Source organism: Sus scrofa, chromosome 7 (assembly GCF_054392235.1).
Source record: "Sus scrofa isolate SSC_HxYL_T2T_F1_AM1 chromosome 7, Sscrofa_HxYL_maternal_Yorkshire_Landrace_v2.0, whole genome shotgun sequence".
Classification (NCBI taxonomy): Eukaryota; Metazoa; Chordata; class Mammalia; order Artiodactyla; family Suidae; genus Sus; species Sus scrofa.
Genome location: NC_139389.1, coordinates 124366516 through 124388295, shown reverse-complemented (window position 1 = coordinate 124388295; position 21780 = coordinate 124366516). Strand labels below are relative to the sequence as shown.

General features: G+C 36.4%; 1 protein-coding gene across 15 annotated transcripts in view; it reads left to right on the top strand.

Annotated features, from left to right (window-relative positions):
* Nucleotides 1-21780, top strand: part of CATSPERB (cation channel sperm associated auxiliary subunit beta) — a 114653-nt gene that overhangs the window by 20552 nt on the left and 72321 nt on the right. For 14 of the 15 annotated variants that reach the window (XM_084970021.1, XM_084970022.1, XM_084970026.1 and 11 more), the window contains 4 exons: nucleotides 2587-2665; nucleotides 5865-5953; nucleotides 8092-8232; nucleotides 12941-13001. In XM_084970021.1, coding sequence (XP_084826147.1) covers nucleotides 2587-2665; nucleotides 5865-5953; nucleotides 8092-8232; nucleotides 12941-13001 — 370 coding nt within the window. The remainder of the gene's footprint in view (nucleotides 1-2586; nucleotides 2666-5864; nucleotides 5954-8091; nucleotides 8233-12940; nucleotides 13002-21780) is intronic. The other variant, XM_084970029.1, reaches the window with a different exon arrangement.

Sequence of the window (21780 nt, the reverse complement as noted above, 5' to 3'; positions counted from 1 at the left end):
CTTTTCTTAATGGATGCACTTAAAATCCTTTCAAAGTAAGTTTTTAGTCCTTGGGTCAAAGACAAATAAAACCTCAAATGAATTAGAGCTCTTCTCATATTTGCTTGAGAGAACTGAACTGGAACAGCTTTGAAGATAACTCAGTAAGGGTCATCCAGACAGGGTCTGGGAATATAATACTGAAGAGGAAGACTGATAGTTTCCGATAAGGGTGTTATGTCATTTAATTTGGATGTTCAGCAAAAAATACCAGATTTTCCTGGTAAGGGCACTAGATTCAGTTTGGCTCTAGGAACTTCTCCATTTAATGTTAAATTCATTCTTACACCAAAAATAAACTGAGTATAGCACCATGCTGATGTAATTTGGATGGGCAATTTATTTCCTCTTACCTTAGGAAAATAAGTTGTTTTCTCGGATGCACTTAAAAAACCAAAAAATGCACTTAAAAAAAAAAAAAAAAAGGAGTTTCCTGGTGGCCTAGTGTTAAGGATTCAGCATTGTCACCACTGTGGCTTGGTTTGATCTCTAGCCTGGGAACTTCCGCATGCTGTGGTCCCAGCCAAGACAAAAAACAAAAATTAAAACCAAACAAAAAGCAAACAATTCTCCCCTAACCATGTAACAAAGGTAAGGAATTCAAAGTCCAACAAATATTCGAGCTTTCTATTGTCAGTTAAATGTATTGAATCAAGCACTTTGGGAAGGAAAACCATCAGTTAAATTTAATTTACTCAGCAGTTGTCAGGAACCCCAGAGGATCTGGTGTGCACTCTTCCCACAGCTGGCTGCTGTCAGTCTGCTACTGTATCATGGATGCTTGCAGAGGACACGACTCCCAGGTCAGAAGTGTCAGGCTTTCCACTCACAGCAAAAGCAATAGTCAATGTCAGCATGATGCTAATCCCGGTGCCCCAGTATCCACCCCAGTCCCGTGGAGTAGGTGTCCATAATGAGTGCTGTGTTCATTGACTAGGGCTGCTGTAAGCAAGCACTGCACACTGAGTGGTTTAAACAACAGAAGTTTGTTGTCTCACAGTTTGGGAGGTTAGAAGCTGAGATTGTTACTGAACCTGGCTTTGGGTCTGTTTCTCTGGTGAACAGCAAAGCCAATGTACTGATACCAGGTTGTGGTGAAGGAAAGTACAACAAGTTGATTGCAGGGCACCAAGACATGCACAAACTCCCCAATGGCTTTCTGGGAAGGGTTTTTAAAGGTGTGGGTTGCAGAGTGCCTGAGCCGTCCGGAAACGTTCTTCTGATTGGTGGTGAGGTAAGCGTGCTGTTTGAGCAGGCAGCATCATCAACCCTCCGATCCCAAGTGGCCTGAGGTCTCTATGCTTGGAGTCTGGTGGGAGTCTGGTTTCCTTAAAAACAACTTAGGGAGGTGCATCAGGCACTGTTACCTATGACTTCCATGGAAGAACCAGAGGTCCTGTGACTGCTGTGTGGCCAGTTTATGGTTTAAATCGTTACCGGCTTCCTGGCCCAACAGCTCTTCTTTGTTATTCTGTGTTCACATGTTCCAGTCATTAACTCCTGAGCCAGCCTTTTGAGATGAAGGGGAAATTTGAAGCAAAGCCTTTTTATTTCCAGAGTCAGGTGGTGGGGCACAGAGCGGGGTTGGGGGGCTCATGTAAACAAGAGGGTCCTATCGGGTCCTGCTTGGTTTCAAGATCAAGATGTTCGCAAAGTGGGTTCCCTCTGAGAGTCACAAGGGAGGACCTGTTCCAGGCCTCTTTCCTTGCCTTGTGGACGGTAGTCTTCCCCCTGGGTCTTCATGTTGTCTTGCCTCTGAGCGCACGTGGGTCTAAATTTCCCCTGCTTATAAAGACACCAGTCCGATTAGCCCCTCACCTAGTGGTCTCATTTTAACTTAATTACTTCTGTAAAGACCCCGTCTCTAAATATAACCGAGTGCATTCTAATGTATGGGGGGTTAGGACTTCAACATATACATTTGATGGATCTTCAACGTATGAGTTTGGTAGGGGGGGGCAATGCTTGCTAAGATACATAGCAGTGTGCATTACAGGAGAACAACGCTGAATTTGGGATGTTTACCATGGACCCAAGCCTGTGCTTGTCCAGAGGAGATCCTCCCTCACCCCTCAGGGTTGCTTGCATACATAACTCTGAGAAAAGGAGCAGTCGGGGCCTTGCATTCTTGGCACACGACAAGGATGTGCGGGAATGCTCAGGGCCCACGTGGATTATCTCTTCCAAGAGCAGTGCATTCATGTTCTCAGGTCAAGGTGTGGTCCTCAGGGTCTTTATTAAGTCAGGTTGTGTGTATGCAGCTGTAGAGTTGATCATGCCTCTCTGACTGCTACCTACATTGCAGAAAACCTGAGCCACAGCTCTTTAGTTTGCAATAATTATATTTATACGTATCTTTAACACCAATAAGAGAGTAAATATTAAATTTAGTTAGCTGTTATGTTGTCCAATTTTGTCATGTAATGAGAAATATTTTTAATTTAAAGGAAGAGATGATTTATTTAATATGCAGGTGTTGATAGCAAAAGGAACTCAAAAATATGTTCAGAGTAATTGAATGGATGTAATTCTTATTCCCTCCAACAGATGGAATTGCTATTTTTATATGTTATGATTTTACTTTTGAACATGTTTGATTTTTCATCAGGAATAACATATAACAAAGGTAAGTTTCAGACTTTCTTATTCTCTAAAGTAGAAAAAAATCTTTTCAGGAGCTCCCCTTTATATCCCTTCCTCACTAACAGCTAAAATGTTTTTCTTTACCTTATCTTCCAATTTTTCCCAGGTATTATCTATTGTACTCTGGTCCAGAGGTTTCTAATAACATCGTTGTGAATCTGCTGTTACTAAGTTATGAATATTGGGACTTGGCTTTTGTTATAGTATTTCATTACTTATAAGTCATAGAGTATTTAAAATTTGAGAAGAATGTAACATTTGCAAAAACTTTCTTATTTGGATAGGTCTTTTTGATTTTTTTCCTCCATGAATGATTGTACATCATATGAGTTGTAAACTAAATTATAAGGCTGGTAAAATGATAATTTTCTGAAATTAATGCATGGATTATTAAATTGGCCAATAGGACTTTCATGGTGGAAAACTTTGAAAAGGAATAAGACAAATCCACCTCCATTTGTGCAGATTCTGTCGATTCTGTAGTATCCTGAACTGGATCTACTAGAACATAGTAGATGCTCAAAAAAAGATTTTTTTTTTTTTTTTTTTTTTTTTTTTTGGCTGAGTGGATGGAGAGAGAGACTCAGGCTCTCTTTTACACATGGATGTGTCATAGATTTGGGTGAGTTCTGGGATGAACTAGTTCCAGTTCCTATGGTCTGCTAGAAATATTACACAAGTATGAGTGTAAGATTGGAGAGTCACCAGCAAATTTATGAGATTTCAGAGAACAGAGAGTTTAGTCTCAACTGGGGCAGGGGCTAGAGTGTCAGAGAAGGCACTGTATGAAAGGTAGCAATCCATATAGGTCCCCCAATATTTGGGGGTAATACTGGGTAATATTTGTCTACACCTGCATGGGCAAGAGTATCCTAAGACATCAAAGTAAGTCCTGAGAAAAGTCTTGGAGGTGGGAAACCACAGAATGTGAGGGAAGCAGTAAAGAGCTCAGTTTGACTTGAAAAAAGGAATAGAAGTAAAATTTTTGGAAAGATAGGAAACTGGCTTTTATTATAGAAGCATTTGAATGCCAGGCTAAGGAATTTGGTCTTCAGTCTATATTCATTAGGAAGTCACTTAAAATGACTGGGTAGGAAAGTAGCATGTCGTAACTATAACCTGGGAAGATTAATATGGCAGCATTATGTACAGTGGATTGACGGGGAAGAGGCGGGAGGCTGGGGCAATAGAGGGAAGATCATGATAGCAGTTACATCGATTTACATCAGTCATGGATGGTTTCTTCAATTGTGAAGTCAATCTTTTTGTCATGGATGATTTCTTCAGTTGTGGAGTCAATCTTTTACTCCTGCCACTTCATCAGTAAAAAAAGAAAAAAAAACCCACAAAGTGTTAAACTTGGTTCTCCAATATTTGTATATTTTTGCTTTATTTTATTTTTTTTTTAGGGCTGCAGGTGCAGCATATGGAAGTTCCCAGGCTAGGGGTTGAATCAGAGCTCTAGCAGCTGGCCTATGCCACAACTGCAGCAATGCCAGATCCGGGCCACATCTGCGACCTACACCATAGCTCACAGCAATGCCTGAACCTTAACCCACTCAGTGGGGCCAGGGATTGAACCTGCATCCTTATGGATACTAGTCAGGTTTGTTTCCACTGAGCCACCGCAGGAATTCTTTTCTTTTCTTTTTAAATTATTGGAATATAATTGACTTACAATATTGTATTAGTTTCAGGTATACAGTAAAGCGAATCTCAGATATATATACATATATATATATATATATATACACACACATACACGCACACAGTAGGTCCTTATTTAGTTATCTATTTTATATATATAGTAGCATATATATGATACCCATCCCCCTAGTTTATCCCTCCCCCCATGGTTTCCCCTTTGGTAACAGTAAGTTTGATTTCAAAATCTGTGGGTTTGTTTCTGTTTTATAAGTTCTTTTGTATTGTTTTTTCACTTATAAATTTTATTAGATTATAGGTGACTTACGGTGTTATGTTAGTTTTAGGTGTACAGTAAAGTAAATCAGCCATACATATACATATATGTATACATCCATTCTTTTTCAGATTCTTTCCCCAAATAGGCTATCACAGAGTATTGAATAGACTTCCCCAAGCTACATAGTAGGTCCTTGTTATAAATTGGTTTTGTGTATAGTGTGTATATGCCAATCCCAACCTCCCAATCCATTCCTCCTCCTACCTTTTCCCCTCTGGTAACCATAAGTTTGTTTTTGAAATCTTTGAGTCTGTTTCTGTTTTATAAATAAGTTCTTTTGTATTATTTTTTATTATACCACATATCAATGATACCATATGATATTTTCATGGCCACATGAGTGGCTGGTGGGGGGTGAAGAATTTGAGTAGATATTGGGAGTGGTTAGATAGCAAAGATGGGGATGAGTTGGGAAGGGGAGGGGAGGAGTAGGCATGTTCTTGATAAGGTGCGTAATGAGATTATTGAGAAAATAGCTATGCAGGAAGGATAGCTTCAGAATATACATGAAAAGAATTTACATATTTCACTACAAAAATTCAACTGGATGCAAAAGAAGACAGTAATGCAGAAATGGGCAGAAAAGTTAAAGATGTGTAGAAAACTAATGGCAAAATAACAGAAGTCAGTTTCTCCTTATCAGTAATTACTTTAAATGTAAATGAATTAAATTCAGCAGTCAAAAGGAGATTGGAAAATGGATAAAATCACGTGATCCAACACTATGCTTTCTACATGACACTCTCTTTAGATCAAGATAACGAGGCGAGATCTTCCCAACTACCCCTTCTTTTTGGTAGAGGAGTCACCTTCATAACAGTAACTCTGTATCAGAACAATTAATTCTCCAGTCTCCAACGTCTGTCTCTTTCTATATGTTCACCAAGGTTGAGGAGTTTAAGAGTTAAGAACTGGTTTTTAGCCTCCTCTGAAAATGTGTATCATAGCCTAGCATGTCTTATATTTTATTTCAGTGTTCAATCTAACCTCCCTTTCAAATGTCCTGACCAGGGTATCTTTAAAATGGAAAAAAAAAAAGTGTAAAATTTTAATTTTATCTAGAGTAATGCGAATTTAAAACAAACAAACCATAATTCTTATTCTTTTAAAAAGATTTCCTCAGTTTAAAAAATATGGTTCTTTTAATGGAAATTCTTCGTCAGACCTAAAATGTGTATGTATTTTTTGCCTTGTTTAGGTGATATGGAGAATCGCTTTGCTTGTGCTAGCCAAGGTTTCCCCCAAAAGAATGAAATAATCAAGTTGTATCTTTTCTCTGATGATTTGGTAAGGTCCTTTAGTAGCATTGTTACACCCCCTCATATTCCTTTTAGGTCCACATGTGAAACCAGTAGCACCGTACTCTTTTCAAATACCTCCTTCTATTTTCAAACTTGGGGAGGTGAAATTCGATATAAATAATATTCCTTTCTATCCGTTCTATTTGTTTCCAGTTGGATCAGGTAAAATATTTCATTTAGCCATTGAACAGCCTTGGTGGTTTGCTGTTTTTGTTTTTGTTTTTTTTTTTCCCCCAAAGATGCCTCCTTCCCTCTTTTAAAAGATTGGGTATAATGATCTTCATAGTTTTGTTTGTTTTTGTTTTTTGGCCAGTGAATGTTCATGGGCCAGGGACTGAAGCTGCACCACAGCAGCAACTTGAGCCATAGCAGTAACAGTGCTGGATCCTTAACCCACTGCACCACGAAAGAACTTCTGATCTTCATTGTTAATGCATCTGATTTGTCCATTTAAAGTTTGACAGATGTAGCCTATTAGAAAAATAATGTTATCTCACATGACTTTGAGAAAGAATCTTTCTTTTTTATAACAAGTACTGCACTGATGTTGTCATTTGGGATAAGGAGTGATTTAATTCCTTTAATTCAAGTAATGGCAATTTTTTTAAAAACACACAACAAAGTAAAATGTACCACTTGAGATAGACATGCAGCAAATGCTAACAATAACGTAAGTTAAAACTTGTACAGATTGTCTAAAATCTATGATAAATATGACAAAAACAAACACCCCATGAGGACAAATACATTTATCCTAAAGTCTGCTTTGACTTAGTTTCTAGTTCATTCTTGATGTGCCAGACATATATTTAGCTTTTTATTTACAGCTGTTGTGAAGTGCATGCCCTTTGAGTCAAGTATGTCTTTCCTATTTTTAATTAAATATTATGGGAAAAGAATGGGCTCTAGAGGAAGAGACCTGCAGAGCCAGGATCAAATTTTGGTTCTGCCATATATGGTCTGTGTGCCATAGGGCAGTTTACCTAACCTCTCTGATCCCCATTTTTGTCCCTTTGAAAGGGAATTATAACCTACTTTTTGGATAGTTGTGATGTGGTCGTTCTAGAAGAGGTATTAGTAGAAATAACAGCTAACATTTGTAGAGTGTTTATGTGTGTCAGGCATTTTTCAAAGTGTTTTGTATTCATTATGACATTTAGTCTTCTATAAAATAAGTTCTGTCAGGGAATCCTGAACCTGCCCTCTTAGGTTCAGTGGCTGGAGCCTATAAAATAAACTGGCAGAAGAGAGATTAAACAGGAGATAAAAACAGTTTATTTACACATGTGATGCACATACCCATGGGAGAACTCAGAACTGAGTAACTCAAAAGGGTGGTTAGAATTTGGAAGTTACATACCATCTTAACATAGAGCAATAAATTATAGAGGAGGGATGATGAAAAGGGTTTGAGTTTATTTCTCCACCAATCCTCTTAAGAATATAAGTTCTATTAGGTCAGGGTCTTTGCCTACTTTATGCACTTCTGTTTTCCCAGTATCTATTACACTGCCTGAGTCATGGAAAAGGCTCAGTAAATACCTTTGGAATGAATGTTTTATAGATGGGAAAACTGAAATTCATATAAGTAACTTGCCCAAAGTGATCTTAACAACTGTGAGAACTAAATGAAATAAAACTTTTATTATCTCTATAGGTTTTCAGGGAAACCCACCATTTGTGATTGTTACATTTTCATATACCTTCTTAAAACTGGGAAATAGTCACTAAAAATGAAATAAAATGAGTTTTTCTTTATACATTTGCTTCTTTTTAATTTAGACACAGTATAATGATTTTACTAAAATATAGGAATTTCTACATGGATGTAGCTTTGATTCTGTTTATTAAATGTAATTTATGACTACTTCTATGACAGAAAATGTTATTACAGAATGGATTGAAACCTATGATGACACTAACATAATAGGTTACTGAGTTCTGAAAGTGACTTTCAAAGTAATTTTTTCCAGATTAAAGGCTGAAATTACTAAAGACAGTAATCTATAGCATTACCTACTTTTCATATATTTCTCTCCACTTTTTTCCTTACTTTTAAGTTATTATAAAATATGCTTCTCTCCATCAAATTGTCATGACTTTTTTTTCTTCTTGTTTCTAAAGAAAATCCAGTGTTTTTTCCAGTCTGAAAATGAGCTTACTTCAAGGGAATTTCTAAGCGTGTTCACATCAGGAGGACTTGCTCCCAGCTTGGGAATCATAAATAGTACATATACAGGCATCTTCCACTTTAATTTAACTTTGGTAATTGCATTTTACTTTATTCTGTGAAATGTTATTAACAAGAATACTCTTCCTTTTAGCAGGTGTTTTTTTTTTAATTTATTTTTTTAATAATTTTTTATTTTTTCCATTATAGCTGACTTACAGTGTTCTGTTAATTTTCTGCTGTACAGCAAGGGGACCCAGTCACACATACACATATACATTCTTTTTTCTCACATTATCATGCTCCATCACAAGTGACCAGACATAGTTCCCAGTGCTACAAGGCAGGATCCCATTGCTTATCCATTCCAAAGGCTATAGTTTGCATTTATTAACCCCAATTCCCAGTCCCTCCTACTCTACCCCCCTTGGCAACCATATGTCTGTTCTCCATGTCCATGATTTTCTTTTCTGTGGAAAGTTTCATTTGTGCCCTATACTAGATTCCAGATATAAGTGAAATCATATGGTATTTGTCTTTCTCTTTCTGACTGACTTCACTTGGTATGATAGTCTCTGGTTCCATCCATGTTGCTGCAAATGGCGTTATTTTGTTCTTTTTTATAGCTGAGTAGTATTCCATTGTTTTCTTTAAATTTAATTTTATTTTTTTAAAATAATTTTTAAATTTTTTCCATAGCATTTTTTTTAATGTTTAGTCTGATAGTATTACATCTATATATGGTTTAAACCCAACAGTACATTGTTATACTTTTTATATTAAACAGTCATATTGGTTAAAAAATTAAGAGGAAAAGAAAAAACATATGTAGCATTTACCGTTTATTCACAGTTACTATTTCCACCGCTCTCCATTTTTTTCTGTAGATATAAATTGCCATCTTGTGTCATATCCCTTCCATATTATTTTAACATTTTTTACAGTGCAGGTCTGCTGGCACTTAATTCTCTGGGAGTTTTTTCTCCTTGAAAATGTCTTTATTTCACCTTTTTTTTGGGGGGGGGTAACAGCTTCACTAAGATGTAATTTAAATACCATACAATTTCCCTGTTTAAAGTACACAATTAAATTATTTTTCTTATATCCATAGAGGTGCAACCATCCCTACTATCTAATATTAGAACCCTTTCGTCACCCACAAACGAGAGTCCATACCATCGACAGTCACTCCCTGTTCCACCCTTCACCTCCTAGTCCTAAGCAACCACTAATCGACTTTATGTGTCTATAGATTTGCTTATTCTGAACATTTCATCTAAATGAAATCATACAGTATATAGTCTTTTGTGACTGGCTTCTTTCAGTTAGCATGATGTTTTTAAGGTTCATCTAGGTATGTATCAGTACTTCACTTCTTTTTATTACCAAATAATATTCCATCGTATTGATACCATCGTTTGTTTATCCATTCGTCAGTTGATGGACATTTGGGTTGTTTCCACTTTTTGGCTATTGTGAATAATGCTACCATGAACTTTTGTGTACAAGCTTGTGTGTGGAAATACTTTTTTGTATTTCTCTTGTGTATGTAGGAAATGTTATGTATACAATTTGTGTATATACCATTTATAGTATATACACGAATATACCCAAATTTCTAGGTCATAAGGTAACTCTGTGTCTAAGTGTTTGAGGAACTGCCAGACCGTTTTCCGAAGTCATTGTCCTCTTACATTCCCACCATCAGTCTATTACAGTCAGATGTCCACATTTTCACCAAGGCTTGTTATTATCTGGTTTTGTTTTGTTTTGCTTTGTTATAGCCATCCCAGTGGATGTGAAGTGCCATCTCATTATGTTTTGATTTGCATTTGCCTTGATGATTAATGATGTCGAGTTATCTTTTCATGTATTTATTGGCCACTTGAATATCTTCTTTGTGGAGCTATCTATATAAATTCTTTGACCATTTTAAATTGGATTGTCTTTTTATTATTGACTGGTAAAAATTCTTTATATATTTTCAATTCAAGTCCCTTATCAGACATATGATTGTACATATTTTCTTCCATTTTATGGGTTGATTTTTCACTTTTATGATAGTGTCTTTTGACACAGAAAAATTTTTGACGTCTAATGTATCTAATTTTTCCTTTTGTCACTTATTCTTCTGATGCCACATGTAGGAAACCATTGCGTAATCCAAAATAATGGAGATCTACCCCTATGTTTTCCTCTAAGATGTTCATAGCTTTGAATTGTGCATTTAGTTGTTTTGAGTTGATTTTTTGTGTGTGGTGGGACCAGGGGGTCATATGGATATTATTTTGCATATGGATATCCTAGCGCCATTTGTTGAAAGTACTTCCCCTAATGAATGGTTTTGGCACTTTTGTTGAAAATCAATCAACTCTAAATGTGAGGGTTTACTTCTGGCTTCTCAAATCTATTGCATTGATTTATATACTTGCCTTTATGCTAGTACCATGGTTTTTGTTGTTGTTGTTTTGGTTTGGTTTTTGGTTTTTTGTTTGTTCGTTTGGCTGTGCCCATAACATGTGGAAGTTCCCAGGCCAGGGATCAAACCCATGCCACAGCAGCACCATCAGCTGCTGCAGTTACCATACCAGATCCTTAACTTGCTGTGCCACATGGGAACTCCCAGTACCATGTTGTTTTGATATTGCTACTTTGTAGTAAGTTTTGAAGTTGAGAAGCATGAGCCCTCCAACTTCTTCTTTTTTCAAGATTATTTTTGCTAGTCTCCTTATACATTTCACTGGTTTCCATATGAATTTTAGGATAAGCTTTTCAATTTTTACAAAGAAACCAGCTATGATTCTGACAGGGATTGTGTTGGATCTGTAAATCAATTTGGGGAGTATTGCCATGTTAGCAATCTTCTGGTCCTTGAATGTGAGGTGTCTTTCCATTTCTTTAGATTTTCTTTAATTTTTTTCAAGTCATATATTTTAGAGGACAAGTTTTGTACCTCTTTTGTTGATTTCTAATATTTTATTATTTTTGATGCTGTTGTAAAGAGAACTGCTTTCTTACTCACATTTCTAGAGATATCTTTGCAAAAGTAGAGTTAATTTCTTTTTCTTTTTTTGGCTGCACTATGGGATATGAAAGTTCCCAGGCCAGGGGTCAAATCTAAACTGCAGTTGTAGTCTACATCGCAGCTGTGGCAACACTGGATCCTTAATCCACTGTGCCAGGCTGGGGATTGAACCCACACTACTGCATAGATAACACCAGATCCTTAACCTGCTGTGCTGCTGCAGGAACTCCACAATTGACTTTTGTGTATTGATCTTATATACTGAAACTTTCCTGAATTCATTTATAAATTCTAGTAGTTTTTTAGTGGTCACCTTAATTTTTTAATGATTGTTTTGTCAGATATAGAGTTTCTGAGCGACTTTACTTTCAGCATTTTGAGTATGTTGTTACAATTTTGAATGTGTCACTGGAAACCATTGTTTCTGAGTAAGTCAGCCGTTAGTTTGTAATGTAATGTATATGTAATGTGTCATGTTTCACTTAACTCCAGGCAGATATCTCATGTTTCTCTGGGTGTTTTTAAGATGTTCTCTTTGTGTTTACCCTGATTGAGGTTCTCTGGGCTACTTAAATTATAAGTTTACCAAATTTGGAAGTCCTCAGCCACTATTTCTCCAAAAAAACTTCTCTGCTCCTTTCTCTGTCTCTTTTCCTGCCTGGTACCCTAGTTATGCACATTTTGAAACATGATATTTACTCACAGATCTTTATAGCTATATTTATTTTTCTTTAATCATTTCCCCCTTTTCCAGATTGAATAATTTCAATTGTTATATATCTAATTTCACATATTCTTTCTTTTGCCAATCCCCAACCTATTGAACCCATCTAGTAAATATTTTATTTCAGTTATATTTTTCAAACTCATTGTTTCCATTTGATTTTATTGTTATATTGTTCATTTTAATACTGTATTTCCTATCCATTCCCTCATTAACATATTTTCTTTAAATCCACTTACATATTTGTAATAGATTCTTTTTCTGTGTCTGAACTGATTCTGAGTTAGTTTATGGTTTATCTTTTTTCCCTGAATATCACTTACATGTTTCTGTTTCTTTTCCTGTCTTGTCATTTTTGGTTGAAACTGGACATTGAGGATAATAAGCTATAACAACTCTGGATTCCACTATGTTTTTACGAGAATTTCCTGTTGTTTTTGCCGGTGGTCTAAAAGGCAAATCGTTGCCTTGGTATAAATTGCAAATGGTCTTAACCTATGGCTTCAGTAGCTGATACCTCTGCTTTGTTCTTTTAGCTTCCACTGTTGTTTTTTTAAACACGGTCTTCTGAAGTTCTCCCCTGCATGTGTGTTGCTCAGGGATTTGGGAGGAGTTTACATTTAATTCTTAGATCACCATTTCTGCTCTTCCCTTGCTCCCGAGATTTTTCCTCTTAAATTCTTCAATTTTCTGTTCACACCAGGCTCTGTCCTCTGACACATTAAGCCAGTAATGCTTCAGCTTTGTGGTATCTGAACTTGGCTATGTAATATTCCATTTTGTGGCTATATTCTTATACATAACTGGTGAGTGGTTATTTCCAATCTTCTATCATCACAAATCATGACGAAAAATGTCTTTGAACACATTTCATTTCACACAATGTGAGGATAATGTAGTGTAAATTCCCAAGAGTGAAATTGCTGGATAAATGATATATGCATTGAGTATTTTTGTTTAATTTTTGTTTTTAAAATATAAGGCAGACTATGCCAAAACAAGTGTTGCTATTAACATTGTAAAACACTGTTTTCTGATGTCTTCTTTATTCAAGTTCAGTGATCGGGTTTACTGGTTGATTGATATTCCCAGAGAAAACATTACCAAAAATACAGGTAAGAGTGATCTGATTTCTTTTACTCATGGGTCTATATTGCCAAATTTATCAAATAAAAACCATTTATTATTTTAAAAATGATTTGTTTTCCCATGTTAATGTCTCCTGTGGTTTGGGGGACATATGTACTTACTAAAAACTATGTAGTGATTCATCTGAAATTCAGATTTAGTTGGGCTTCCTGTATTTTTATCTGGCAATTATAGATAGATGGTTCTGACATACATAGCATTTATTTAAATTCATTTTCTAGAACTTGAAAATTATAATATTGAGAAATTCAGGTACCAATTAATTTTAATGAAATAAAATCATTAATTTTAAAATGTAATATGTAATATATTATTTTACCATCAAGTCTACTATTAAGTGCAATTGCATCAACCTAGTTTGTATGCTACTGTAAATAAATACCCAGAAGGAAAAAGGAAGAAAGTCAGATTCTAGAAGTTGTGAGTATTGAGCTATTAGACTAAGCTAGTAGAACTTCAGGCACGAGATACATTCCCATAGTTTAAAAATTATAAGTGTTATATTAGTTTATTGAGATAGGTACAAGAAACAAAAACCATCTCAACTTCACTTAAGGAAAAAGACTAAATGTATTTTTGTTATGGAAACCAAAGACAAAAATGCAGCCAGGTTATAGGAAGGAACTAGAAGTAATAAATGGAGAACCATCAAGAACCCAGGGAATACTTTCACCCTGTTTTATCTATTTTCTGTAAATCCATATTGATTTTTCCTTTTTTGCACACTGGTTTCCACATTTGAATTCATAGTGGGATAAAAGAAGATGGTCTAATATTAGTAATATACTAGAAATCAAGGAAGCGCTTGTTTGGGGAAAGGAGATCATGTTAGCTCATTCACCTTTTCCTCCCTATTAGTGTATTATTTGGTGCCATGCCATGAATTTGAACACTATGTCTGTAAAGTCTTGGGAAGAGTAGAAAAAGAAAAAGCCACAAAATAATCATCACAGTGATAGAATTTACAGGTGGCATGTATCAAATTCTTATATTTTCAACACAACTCTAAACACGTTACCCGTCTCAATTCATTTGTTACTCACTATGTGTTAGGTACTATTACTATCTCCATTTTTGAATGATTTAACTGAGGCCTGTGGAGCCATATGGAGATTTGGTGATCGCTAAAAAGTGGTGAAGGCAGTTTGAAGTTTGAACTACGCAGAGCTGTTGTGGGTAAAAAAGAGTCCCTCCTTGATTTATGCTTCATCATGTGTTCTTTTTTTTTTTTTCACTTTAAAATAAGGCATAATTTACATTGAGTAGAATATACCCTTTTTACTGCCTAGCTCTTTAAGTTTTCACGGATGTATACAATTGCGTAATCACTAATCGTGATTTAGAACAGTTCCATTATCTAACAAAATTACTCCAGCTTTAGTCAACTCTCCATCTCCTGGGCCCCAGCAACCACAGATCGGTTACTCTTCCTGTCGTTTTGTCTATTGAGGAGTCAATGGAATATAAATGGAATCATCAAATATGTAGCCTTTTGAGCAGCTGTATACTACTTTCACTTGGAGTAATTTATTTGAGATACATCTATGGTGTAGTTTCTTACATGTTCTTACTGGGTAGTATTCCACTGTATAGATACACACAGTTAACTTTGTTGCAGGGCATTTGGGTTTTTTCACTTTTGGGCAATTATGAATAAAGCCACTAAAGGAATTTTTATACCTATCCTTGTGTGAACACAAATTTTTGTTGCATTTGGCTAATATTAGGTAGTAGGATTACTGTGTTAAGAGTTAAGTTTATAAGAAATTAAACTATTTTCCAAAGTAGCTGTGTCATTGGGTCTTATCTCCACTAGGTTATCTGGATCCACGTCAGCCCTTAGTATATTTAAGGGTGTGTATGTGTTTGAATATAGGCACACATGTACATATGTGAATATTTATATAATATGTATATTAATATAAAGTATATTTATATTATTAATATATATGATTTTAATTTTAGCTATTCCAATAGGTGTATAATGGCATTTAATTATGGTTTGAATTTGTATTTCCCTAATAGCTAATGGCATTGAAGATTTTTTGTGTGCTTATTTGCCATTTGGTCAATTATTCAAATCTTTTGCAAGTTTGTTATGTTATCTGGATACCACTCCTTTCTCAGATATATGCTTTATAAATATTTTCTCCCAGTCTATGGCTTGTATTTTTCATCTCTTAAGAATGTCCTTTGTAGATCAGAGTTTTCCATTTTGATGAAGTCTAATTTGTCAGTTTTTTATTTTATGGAGTATATTTTTGGCATCATACCTATGAAACTTTTGCCTAACTCAAGTTCGTAAAAGTTCTCCTATATTTAATTCTAGAAGTGCATGGTTCTAGGTTTTATATTTATGTCTATGAGTGAATTTGAGTGAATTTTTACATGTTATATAGATTGAGATTAATTTAGGTGGAATATGAATATCCAATTATTACAGCACCATTGTTGTAAAAGCTATTTTGCCTCCATTAATTTGCATTTCAGGCTCTGTATTCTTAACCAATACCACACTGTCTCGATTACTTTAGCTTTATAAATAATAAGCTTATAACTAGTAATACTAACTCTTCAACTTTGACCTTTTTCTCATTCTTTTAGTTCTTTTGATGCTGCATGTAAATTTTAAGATCAACTTGTTTAGTTCTGAAAAAAAATTCTGCTGTAATTTTTTTGTTTGTTTTAGGATTGCATTGAATATATAGGTTAGTTTAGGGAAAGTTGACATCCTAACAATATTGAGTCTTCCAGTCATGGACATAGTATACCTCTCCATTTATTGACAGCTCCTTTGATTTATTTCATTAGGCTTTTGTGGTTTTCAGCGTAGAGATCTTTCATTTACTTTTAAAAATTTATTTCTAAGTATTTCATCAGTTTGGTGTTATTTTAAATAGTTGTTTTTTGGAGTTCCCGTTGTGGCACAGCAGAAACAAATCTGACTATTATCCATGAGGATGTAGGTTCAATCCCTGGCCTTACTCAGTGGGTCAGGGATCCAGCATTGCTGTGAGCTGTGGTGTAGGTCGAAGATACGGCTCGGATCCCACATTGCTGTGGCTGTGGCGTAGGCCGGCAACTTGCTCTGATTCCACCCCTAGCCTGGGAACTTCCATATGCTGCGGCCCTAAAAAGAAAAAAAAGAATTTATTTTTTAATATTTTAATTTATAATTGTTCATTGATAATATGATTTTTGTAGATTGACCTTATATCTTGCAACCTTGTTAAATTCACTTATTGGTTCTAGTAATCTTTTGAGATTTTTCTATATGGATAATCATCCATCTAGAAATAGAGATAATTTTATTTCTTCTATTTTAATATGTATTTATTTATTTACGTATTTATTTTGGCCTTATAGTACTGGTAGGACCGCCAGTACAATGTTGTGTAGGAATAGTAAGAGAAGACATCTCCGCCTTCTTTCCAACTTTAGGGGGAAAATATTCAGCCTTTCATCATTAGGTATCATGTTATCTGTCGGTATTTTGGAGATGACCTTTATCAGGTTAAGGAAATTCTTTTTTCTTCCTAATTTGCTGGTTCATGAATTGGTTTTGAATTTTGTTAAATGCTATTTCTGCCTCTGTTGAGATGATTATAAGGATTTTCTTCCTTGTCCCTTGACACAGAGAATTCCACGGATTCATTTTTGAATTCTGAAGCAGCCTTGCAATCCTAGGATTAACAGCTCTTCATTATGATGTGTTCTCTTTTTTAGGTATTGCTGGACTCATTTGGCGAGTGCGTTCTTGGGGTTATCAGCCTGGAGTTTTATTTTCTTGTAATGTCTTTATCTCTTTTCGGTGTCTGGTAATGCTGTATTTATAAATTGAGTTGCTCAGCTGTTCAGGATGCTGCTGATGACCGCTGGGGGCAGTGCTCAACTTGAAGCTGAAAAGAAAGGGCACTCAGGGCTTTGGGAAGGAGCGGAGGGAACCCAGCACAGGTGATACCAGCCTTATGCTCTTACTGAGCCTTAGACACGTCAGAATCTCATTACCCTGGGGAACTTTTCATGAGTCCGACAGAATCCTGCTGTTGGCTCTTGAGTCCCAGATATGGAACCAGGAACACACCTGCCCAGACGCTGGGTCTCCGTGCCTTCGTTCCCAAGGACTTCAGGAGTGTTTTTGACTGGAAAGTTGGTGACCTTATTAGACTACCCAAGCTCGTGGTAGGTGGGAAAATGTTGGCTAAGATGCACGTGGTTTCCCAGCCACATCACTGTTTTCCTTTCAAAGGCATTTTCACTTTGGTCTCTGCCTTGAAATGCTGTCTACTGGGAGTTTCAGGAGGGCTTTTATAAGAGGCTGATAACCTTGTATTCTCCATAGACATAGAGCATATCTAGGATTTTTTTTATCGCATTGGAATCCATCTTCTATCAAGCTTTCAATAGAAACTTGTTTCTATATCTTGATTTTCTTTTTCATAATCATCTTTTGGGTTGAATCACACAGATTTTTTAAAAAATTTTTAAAAATTAAAAAAATAAGAAATTTTTTAAATCTAGGCATCTGGGCAGAAAGTTGGTCTACTTTTTATGGTAACCTCCTCATTGGACGGTGTTTATGAGTAAGGAGCAAGTTCATTCTTTCTGGGCTTGACAGCAGTACTGAGACCAGCAAGGGGCCCCCTATCCACATTCCCCCCCCAGTGGAATCCTGCTCTGCTTGGCAGCTGAGGCGGTCCCCAGGACTTTAAGACTGAAGTATTACTGATTCCAACAGAAGACAGTGGCAAGAGCAGAGGAGGGTGTTATGAGAAATTTTGCCTTGTCTTGAAGCCCTCTGTTAAATAAAGGAATTTTCGTGGCCATTAATTTTACAGTTGCTAGAATGAAAGACATTTATGTAGTGATATTGGGACTGAGTTGTGAAAGCTTGGTTTTCTGAGTCTGCTTTTCAAGTGGGTGAATTTAAGGCGGAAAAACAATTAACCTTATTCTAGGAAATACAGCGTTTTGCACAGCAGCTTCTTTGAAAGGAGTCCTGGTTTAATTGCCAAAATGAAACGCAGGTGGGCACTGCCCAGAATCCCACAGGTGTTTGATTGCTTGTTGTGGTTTTTGAAATCCTGATTGGTAGATAAACCTGATCAGAGGACAAAATAAGTATGCAGGCTTTTAGATCTAAATTGCACTGAAAATAAAGCTCACTTCTAAAAAAGGGAAATAATAAGAATTGGACAGAGTTCCCTCTTATATTATGGGAAGGATTTTTCTAAAATTGGGATCATTTTTTCACTGAATGTTTGGCAAGATTCACCTGAAGATTTCTGGGCATGGAGCTTTCTTTGTGAGAAGCATTTAAACTACAAATTTAATTTCCTTAATAGATATGGGAATATATATGCAAGGTTTTGTTTTTTGTTTTTTTGTTTTTTTTGAAGTGCATTTTGGCAGTTTGTGTCTTTCAAGGAACTTGTCCATTTCATCTAAATTGTTGAATTCATGACAGGAGAATTTTTGTGATACTCTTTTATTAACCGTAAAGGGTCTGTAGTTAGGTGGCCTATTCATCTCTAGCATGAGTTATTTGCATCTTTATTTCTTTTGTGAGTATTCTAGCAGCAGTGCATCAATTTTATTGATCCTTTCAAAGAAGCATCTTTTGATTGCACTGATTACAAGTATTGCTTTTCTGTTCTTCGTTTCATTGATTTCACTCTTTCATCCTACTTGCTTTGGGTTTCTTTGCTCCTTTTTTTTTTTTCCTCTAGTTCTTAAGTTGGGAACCTTTAGATCAGAGGTTGGCAAACTACAGTTTGCTGGCCAAATCTGGTCTACTGCCTGTTTTTGTAAATAAGTTTTTTTGGAACACAGCCATGCTCATGTGTTTATGTTTTCTATAGCTGCTTTCATGCTATCATAGCAGTTGAAGTGTTAAGACAGAGACCATATGGCCCACAAAGCCCCAAATATTTATTATTTGACACTTTATAAGACTGTTTCTTTCAGTCCCTGCCCTAGATAATTGATTGGAGATCTTTCTTTTTTTAATGTAAATATTTTACTCCTCCACATTTCTGTTTAGCGCTGCTCTATCTGTATCTCATAAATTTTGATATGTTTTCATTTTCTTGCAGTTCAAAATATTTCCTAATTCCCAATGACTTGTCATTATTTAGAAGTGTGTTGTAAAATGTCCATATATCTGAGAATTTTCCAGATAGCTTTCTATTGTTGATTTTTCTAGATTAATTCCATTCTGTTTTGAGAACATATTTTGTATGATAGTTTGTATTATAAAGGTTTTTATGGCCTTTTTGGTGAATCTTTCATGTGCACTTGAAAAAAATATTTACTTTGCTGTTGTTTTTAGCGGGAGTGTTCTATAAATGTTGATTGGTCAGTTGGTTGATAGTGTTATCCAGATTTTCTGTATCCTCGCTGATTTTGTCAACTACTTAGAGAGGAGTATCAAAATATTCAACTATCCTTGTGGATTAGCTTATTTATCTTTTCAGCTTTGTCAGCTTTTGATTCATGTATGTCGAAGCCCTGTTAGGCATGTACACATTTAGGGTAACTTTTTAGTACATTGATCCTTTATCATATGTACTGCCCCTCTTTATTCCTGATATTATCTTGATCTGAAATCTCTTTTGTCAGGTATTGAAATAGCCAGCACAGCTTTCTTTTGATTAGTATTTGCATGACATATTTTTTTCATCTTTTCCCCCTTTTATTTCCCCAGGACAACTTTAAGAATACAGTAATCAACAGAATAGAAGTATATAAAAGAATTTTAAAATGAAATCAGTGGAGTAACAAGTAAGGTCTAATACAGAAGTACAGCTGCCTCACAGTGAGACTATAACGAGATGGAGGAAGGCATAAACGAAGCTAGAGAGTGCAGGAGAGATGCATATAAAGGAGGAAGGACCTCAGCATACTGAATGATCAAGACAGACTCAAATGGAGTTACCATGGTGGCTCAGCAGAAATGAATCTGATTAGCATCCATGAGGGTGCAGGTTCAATCCCTGGCCTCACTCAGTGGGTTGAGGATCTGGCGTTACTGTGAGCTGTGGTGTAGGTCACAGATGTGGCTCGGATCTGGCATTGCTGTGGCTGTGGTGTAAGCCAGCGGCTACAGCTTTGATTCAGCCCCTGGGCTGGGAACCTCCATATGATGCAGTGGCAGCCCTAAAAAGACAAAAAAAAAAAAGACAGACTCAACTAATGTCTTTAACTTTCAGATACCTGGGGCCCTATGTGATGGTCTGGAACAAGCATGATACTTGGTAACAAAGAGCAAGAGTAGGTATTTGCTGAAGAAGTTCAGAATCTGTAGAGATTATAGATACTCGATTCTATAATAAGGAAGTGGAGGATATGAAGCTGCAAGACCCATAGGGAGGCTGTGCTCTTTTATGTCAGGCACTAACCACATTGCAACAAGGTACAATGAAAAATGACTCAAGGTACTAGTTCAATGGAAGAACTAGAGTAGCTTTAGGAAGGACTTCATGAAAAATGTCCAGCTGATATAGAGAAAACAGACATTCAAGCACTGGAATAACTATGGGGCTATTTTTCAGAATGGGACACCATCACCTTGGTCACTAATCTAAAGGATACATCTTCTTAACCCAAAGTAAAGAGGGGTTTAACACCCAGATAGCCCTCCTTTCTGTAACTCTTCATGCAGTTCTATTGTTGTTCTCACTGAGTTCTTCAATAGCATGTGAACTAGATGTGAAGGCATAGATACTACCTGAATCAGTTTGGCCTTGAAACTCTTCAACTTCCAGCTCTGGAACTACCAGTTAATGCTGTTCACACTGTCTTTGGCTGTTTCATATACATCTTTCACTAAGTGAATGGCATTACAAATGGGGCTAGTATTTCCTGTGGGTTTAGGATAAGCAAGAGTAATATCATCATGAAACAGAAATGTGTGCTAGTTAAATATGCATGTGAGGGAGTCCTCATTACGGCCCAGCAGGTTAAGGACCCAGCATTGTCTCTGTGAGGGTGCAGGTTCGATCCCTGGCCTTGCTCAGTGGGTTAAGGATCTGGTATTGCCGCCAGGTTATGGGGTAGGCCACAGATGTGGTTCAGATCTGATGTTGCCATGGCTGTGGCAAAGGACACAGCCACAGTTCTGATTCAACCCCTGGCCGAGGAACTTCCATATGCTATAGGTGCAGCCATAAAAAGAAAAAAAAAAATATGTACGCATGTGTGAAGAGTTAGAGTTGGTATAAAACCAATCCAGAAAATATTCAATAACTGCTAATGAAGCTCATACTTTCCCTGATATTCAATCACTTCATGTAACCATATGGGAACTGCATCATTGTTTCTTTTCTGATTTTTGTCGAGACTTGTAGAAAATTTTCCAAGACCTGTGGATTCTCAGGGCTCTTTTTTTCGTATTTTAAAAGTTCAAGAGAGCAGAGTTCCTGTTTTGGCTCAGTGGGTTAAGAACCTGACAGAGTGTCCATATGATCCGTGGCCTCACTCAGTGGGTTAAGAATCTGGTGTTTCTGCAAGCTACACCGTGGGTCACAGGTGAGGCTTGGATCTAGTGTTGCTGTGCTGTAGGCCCACATTTGTAGCTCCTCTTTGACCCTTAGCCTAGGAACTTCCATGTGCTACAGGGGCGGCCACAAAAAAAAAAAAAAAAATCAAAAATAAAAGTTCAAGAAAGATATGCATATACCACCTTTGAACCAGTCATGCTAAAGTCCACTTAAGTTTTCCATCAGAAGATTGACTGCTCTCATT